The following is a 6,793-nucleotide window of genomic DNA, read 5'->3' on the forward strand; positions in this document are numbered from 1 at the left end:
GATCTCACTCTGCATTTCAGATCAGTTCCCTTTGTTCTGCAGATTAGGAAATGTAGAAAGTGCCCATCTTGTAAGCTTCTGGGGATCATTTTACCTCTAGAAACTGGGGAACCTGTCTTCCTGTAACCCATCCACAGCCCTGGAGGTGGTGCTCCAGTGCTGATCCCCCAGTTCACAATGCCCAGTCTTAGGGTTTTCGAACTCTCTTTTATATATTTATCTTCCTCCTTCCATTCCATAAAAGATAGGAAGCATTAGTCTTTGATAAAGTTATATTTAAACTGTCTTTACCCTGAAGATATCCCTGGGATCTGAAGACACTACAGTGATTTTGGACAATGCCTGATTCATCTATTTAGGATTTCTTTCATAAAGGAAAATTTGCTTTCAAAATGCCTGGTGACAATCTATACTATTTTATATTAAGTTAAAATCTTAATTTTTGAATTAAAAAGTTGAGGTATTTTTTAGTCCCTTATATATTTTATCTTGTAAAATGTCAGTTTTTTTGTGTTAATTCTCTAGAGGAAGCTCATCCAAGAGCACCACACAGAAGCTCCTGGGGAGAATTTCCCAGACCTGCAGCACAGTGCAGTTCTCTTCCTACACCCAAAGTGTCCTCCCCTTTCCTTAAGGTCGTACATTCTCCTGAATCTCTCACAGCAAGGTCACAGAAGGGTGATCCACGCATGTGACCTGCTCCTCTTCTACCCTGTAGCCACACTGATGCACAGAGACCCCAGATCCTGGACAAACGCAGTCAGGGTGTGCAGTGCTCTGATACCCTGTTCCTCTGACCTACAGGCCCTGGCTCTTCTCTACATCAGCTTCAACAGATCGCTTGCCCTATCCTTATACTCATTGCAAGCTACCCCGTTGGTGAGTGGCTTATAAGTTGTGAGATGGCAAGAGGGAGAGCTGGTGTCTGAAAGACTCATGGGTGATTTCTGTCTGCAGCCGCCCAGACTGAGGACACTTCCTGAGTTGCAGTCAGGGCGCTCTGGGCTCCTTCCAGTCACTCAGACTCACCTGTGCCACTTCCCCCTGTTCAACACCTAAATATTCTGTATTGGATCCAAATGTGGCCATAGTAAGGCCTGGAATGGACAGTTGTGATCTTGACTAGAGGGAGCAAGACCCACAGCCACCCACCCCCTCCCTGCAGTGCAAGTGCAGACCCAGCATCCCCAGGGACACCTGCAAGATCCAAGGATATAGGCTTGTATCAGTGTGCCCAAGCCCAAGCTGTGATGGGAATCAAGCAGGAGCCACAGACCAAGCTAGAGCGACAGACATCCTCACAGTGGTGCTGATGACCAGCAGAGGGTGCTCAGTAACCCCAGAGTGCACAGCTCACTTTCAGGGCTGAGGGAAGACCAGCAGGGATGCAAGACCAGGAGCAGGCTCAGATGGTGATGGTTTTGCTGGCATTCAGAATGCCAGAGTTGTGGGTGCAGTTGGCTTCCACCAGATGTCTGACAATGTGCCCCTAAGAAGATGACACATAAAGCTGTTTGAATTAAACTGAAAGTGCATGAGAGACCCCAGGAAATTGGAAGTACCACGGACATGGAACATTTGCTAAGGAAAACTGCAAGCAGTTAGAAGAGCCAAGCCAACAGAGATGCCCTGTGGGCTGTAAATGTTGGGGCCCTAGGAGCAGGGTTATGCATGTGCTATGAAATTAATATCTCATCACAACCTGTCCTGGATGCTGGACATGGAGCTATGGAATTTAATGATTTTTCTTATAGAGTTTTCATTTTAAATGATCCCTTTCTATTCCTCTCCTCTGCCTTTTTGGAATAGGTATGTTGACCATGTACAATTGTATGCTGGCAGTATCTTTTTCAAAAATGCTGACAGACACAGCTAAGGGTTTGCTTTGAGTGTCAGAGGAGACTTTGGACTTGGAATTTTAAGTGATGCTGGTACTGGTATGACTAGTGACTCTTAGACATGGACTAAATGCATTTTGTGTAATAAGATAGAGATGAACCTTCATAGTTCAGATCTAGAATGTACCCCTCCAAAACCTCATGAATTCAGAGACAAGGCTCCTAGAAAGTGATTGGATCAGGAGAGTGGCATATTCATCAGTGAATCCGAAGATATGATCATAGCTGAATGTTTTGTTAGGAGATGAAACCTCACTGGCTATCGGTCATTGGAGACACAACTTAGATGGCTGCATTTTTGTTCCCAGATTGTCCCTTCTGTATTTGCTTCTTGGCTATCAGGGATGAGAAGTTCTCCCATCCCATGCCCTTCTACCATATTTTTCTGCCTTGAAATCAGATCAGCATACATTGATTCCCCTAAAAAACACAAGTAGTGAGGTTAAGCTTAACAGCCTAGGTTGTATGGTAAGAACAATAAGCTTGTCTTCTGGATGATTAACAACCTAAATTTGCAGACCAAAATTAGAGAAAAGGGAGGGCCACAAGGAAAGCCAACATTCTGGCCCTAGCCTTCCAAGGTCAATTAAGACTCAGGACATAGGAGAACTTGTACTGTAACATCATGTAACTCGGTAGTGTCCCAAATTTTCTGATCAAGGAGATTATGGGGCCAAAGAGGAAAGTGATCGATGATATAGAGTGTGCCTAAGGAGAGTCACATGGAAAGAAAACATTCTCTCAGGCTTTCACAGAGAGCACATTGGCCAAGCAATGGCCATGACTCATCCACAGGGCGACACTGACGGAGGATCTACAATCTGAGGTACAGGATCTCAGCATAAATCCTGAGGGGATTTCACTAACCTTCTCATACCCAAAAGCTACAACTCTTGTTGCATAGGTCCTGCTTTACCTTGGTCTTAACCATCCAGCAGAAAAGTATAAAAACGAAATATAAGAAGTAAAGCTATGCTGTTTTGTTGAGCTGTAGGGGACTCAGGTCAAGAATTTCTGACATTTCCAGTGAAGAGGAAGACCCAATACTATTATGGACTACTGAACTCTTTTAGAATGTTTTGCTGAGTTAACACACCTATAAAATTCAAATAAAGGAACTTAAAAAAAGGGTATACAGATGAATGTCCATTTTGTATCTGTGTATTCAAAATGGTTAGGATAGATATATAATTACATTCTCTTAATGAATAGAGGTATTCGTTCTAATAGTGTTTCTAAATAGGATATCATGTCTGCATCTTGTACAGCAAATAACCACTAGGAAGAATGTATGCAATGTGTTAATTATTGAAACTGTCCTACCAATTTGATTTGAAACTGTCTCATAGCTATTGTTTTCAATAAAATTATGGGGAAAAAAGACCAGGAGCAGACTCTAGGAGCATGCGGAGTTGCTCTAAAGAGACCAAAAAGTGGGTTCAGAATCAGATGGGAAGCAATAGTGGTAGGTTTTGCTCAGACACTGAAATTTATCTATTGATTTTATTTATGGACAAAGAAAATTACTGTTATTTTAGGGTATGGCCATTAAGAAACCCAAAATAATGATAAAATGATATATAGATGATATATAGATAGATATATAGATATATAGATATAGATATAGATATAGATATAGATATAGATATAGATAGGTAGACAGATAGAAAAAAGGAAGGTACACCATCTGCAAATGGGAAAGTGACCAACAGATACAAAGAACAGAGAGAGAGGGGAGGGAAGGGAAAGAAAAATAGTTGAACTGTGCTGTGTACCTGTACCCACTCCCCAGGAATAGTAGTCACTATGTAATGAAAATATTTAGTAATAAAAATAAAGTATATAACTAGTGTAAGTGATGGGAGCATGTGGCTGTGTAGGTTGCACACTTGGGGTGGCAATGATTAAGCATGGAAGGAGTAGAGGGCTTCAGAGGGCTCCTGGAGACCCCAAACCCCGGCCCTTCCCACCTTGAGACCAAGCATTTAGCACATGGACTTGGGGACCCCTAACACCCACACTGTATCCAAGACTGTGACATATGGGTCATCTCATTTGTATCCCTGGATGCTCTTGCCCCTGGCTCAGATTGTACTGTTGTTCTCTGAAATCAGGTCTCTCTTTGGTTCCACAGTTTCCCAGAGGAAAACTTGGGAAAGTTTCCCAGCACATTCTCTCTAAGGAGATGAGTGTGCTGTTCTTCACAGGTTGACACTGAACCTGAAACTCTAGACACTGATTTCAGAATGCCCTAAGGGATAATTGTCCCTCTCTCCCTCAGCAGTGCTATGAACTTGACTTCTAATACAGAATAGAGAATCCATGGAATGTGGACTCAGAGTGCTGCCTGCAGACAAGGCCACTGCACTAGAGATTGATGCACAGCACCTGTGCCAAGAAGCCAGTGATCCCTGGGGCAAGCTCCTCTATTCCAGGGAGGCCTTAGGGCAAGAGCTGCATGATGCTTCTCATCGCAGCAAGCCATGAAGTCACTGCTGCCCTGCATTGCTTGGAGGACAGGATGGGAGGAACGTGCTGGAGTGGACACAGAGGACCATAGTCAGTCCTGCAGCTCCCCAGAGATGGGGTAAAAATGTCTAACGTGGGATAGGAGGAGGTGTGTGTGCTCATGGTCTTGTGCAGCTTCATCAAATTCCACCTGTAAATAAGAGCATTTCTACTTTATGACGAGAAGCTGAGATTTTCCCACAGGGTTTCAAAATTCCTCCTGGGGGAATCTGCATAGAGTTGTTAATCAGTACCTCAATTTCTAGGATTTCAGGGGAGACATTGTGAAAGCAATTGATATGTAGAAATAAAATTTTAAAAACTTGCCAATATGAATTATTAGAAAACATCTTAATTCTACTTAACTAAGTGGAAAACAGTTAGAAGAACTTATAGAGGTCTGTAAAACAGGCTAAAAGGATAGTTTTAAGGCTCACTTCTGGAACTCTGGAGAAAAAGGACTAACCCAGAGGCATGCCAGTGGTGAGAGGGACACGGTCTGTGGTGTCAGAATGGGGTCAAGTAACCTGGAAACACACAAACAAACATGGTGAGAGGTCAACATCAGATCTGGAGAAAGAACTACTGCCTGTTTCAGATGTGATGTTACAGAGGCAGCAAAGAAAACCTGGAGGGGTAGGCATGAGTGTGGATACCAGTGTGCAGGGTTTGCCCAAGGGTAGACATATGGGCATAAACTCATTCGCAGCAAGACTCCTGGACACAGGCTGAGCCACTAAGCAGAGACTCTTAGGGCCGCAGGATATGTACCCTGATCTGCTCTAGTGAGGGTGCAGGATCCAAAGTGATATGCAAATCTATGGAGATCATAGAGTAAAAAGAAGAGGCTCCTAAACTCAGGCAGCAAGCACCCCACCTCATCTGTGTCCCAGAACATCTGAGTTCAAATCCCACTTGGCATGGAGTGGGCATGCAGGCTCCTGTTTCTGCTGGTGGCTGCCCCAGGTAAGAACTAAGAACACAGGTGTGATGTTACAGAGGCAGAAGAAACTCAGCCAGCTTCACTGTTTCCAATACTCCTGTGTCCTCTCCACAGGTGTCCACTTGCAAGTGCAGCTGGTGCAGTCTGGGCCTGAGCTGAAGAGGCCAGGAGAGTCAGTGAAGGTCTCCTGCAAAGGCTCTGGGTACACCTTCACCAGCTATAGTATATTCTGGGTGAAGCAGGTTCCAGGAAAAGGCCTGCATTACATGGGTTGGATCAACACTGAAACTGCAAAGCCAACATATGCTGAGGGCTTCAAGGGGAGATTTGTGCTCTCCCTGGATGCCTCTGTCAGCTCAACATATCTGCAGATCAGCAGCCTGCAGGCTGAAGACACAGCCATGTACTACTGTGCAAGGCACAGTGAGCAGGCCACATCCCGAGAGTGTCAGAAACCTGGGGGCTGAGCTCGCCCTGGCTGAGGCAGTGGCAGGGAAAACCTGACTCTGATTTCCTTGATTTGGATTATGAGTTCAGAGCAGAGACATTGAGGTGGCTGATTTCTGTTCATCTGTTATACCATTTCACTTTAATTTTTTCCCTGAGTATGTTAAGGACTGAAGGAGAGAAGATTCGCTCATTACTGGGTTACAGATGCTCCTACATGAGTGGGAGGTGGGGTGCAGTATAAGGAGGTAGTCGCTGCGGCTTTGCCTTTAAGGTGTGTCTCCTCAACCATTCTCTCCTCCTGTGCTCTGCTTTTCCTGCAGCATTGGAGAACTGAACATCCTGCTTCTGCCTTGAAAATTCTCTTTTGAATTCACCTGAGGGTGAATTACATCCTCTGATACCATGAGCCATTCTTCTCTTTTAAGCTGTTCTCTGTAAAATGTGATTCATGAAGGACAAGAGATAACAAGTATGCAACTGGACACAGAAGGATAAAGAGTGGAATTAGGGACAGTTTCCTGAGTGGGATGTCTCTGTGTTTGTCAGTGTTCAGTGTGAGCTGCAGCTGGTGGGGTCCAGGGGAGGCTCGAGAGTCCCTGAGACTTTCCTATGCAATATCAACTTATTCCTGGGACTGGTACTGCTAGGATGGAGGGAAGCTTTAAAAGGAAACAAAGAAAATCAATACATGACAGAATACATCCTATCCATGAAAGCAAGATTCACAATTTCCTGACTATTCCAAAGGCAAGTCCTACCTGCAAGTCTCAGTCTGTGATCCCAAGATTTGGTCTTGCATTAGTGTGAGAGAAATGCACAGTGAGAGGACGTCAGTGTACATCCAGACCCAGTCCTCCTACAGAGGCACTTGTGACCAGCAGGGAGCGCACATGACACAATCAGTTGAGGGTTAGCCAAGGAGTGGGTGCAAAGGTCCGTGCTTTACAATGTCTGAAGCTCCCTCTCCATCTAACTTCTTTCCTGACTCACAACT

At 44.5% G+C, this 6,793-nt stretch overlaps 1 gene segment (V, D, J or C); it reads left to right on the forward strand.

The window, feature by feature from the left end:
* Positions 1-5,280: 5,280 nt before the first annotated feature.
* On the forward strand, positions 5,281-5,816 carry LOC101583252. The segment is given in 2 exon segments: positions 5,281-5,372; positions 5,464-5,816. Coding segments are annotated over 2 exon segments (399 nt in total).
* Positions 5,817-6,793: the final 977 nt, after the last annotated feature.

This window comes from Octodon degus, unplaced genomic scaffold, assembly GCF_000260255.1.
Source record: "Octodon degus isolate 3935 unplaced genomic scaffold, OctDeg1.0 scaffold00284, whole genome shotgun sequence".
Taxonomy (NCBI): Eukaryota; Metazoa; Chordata; class Mammalia; order Rodentia; family Octodontidae; genus Octodon; species Octodon degus.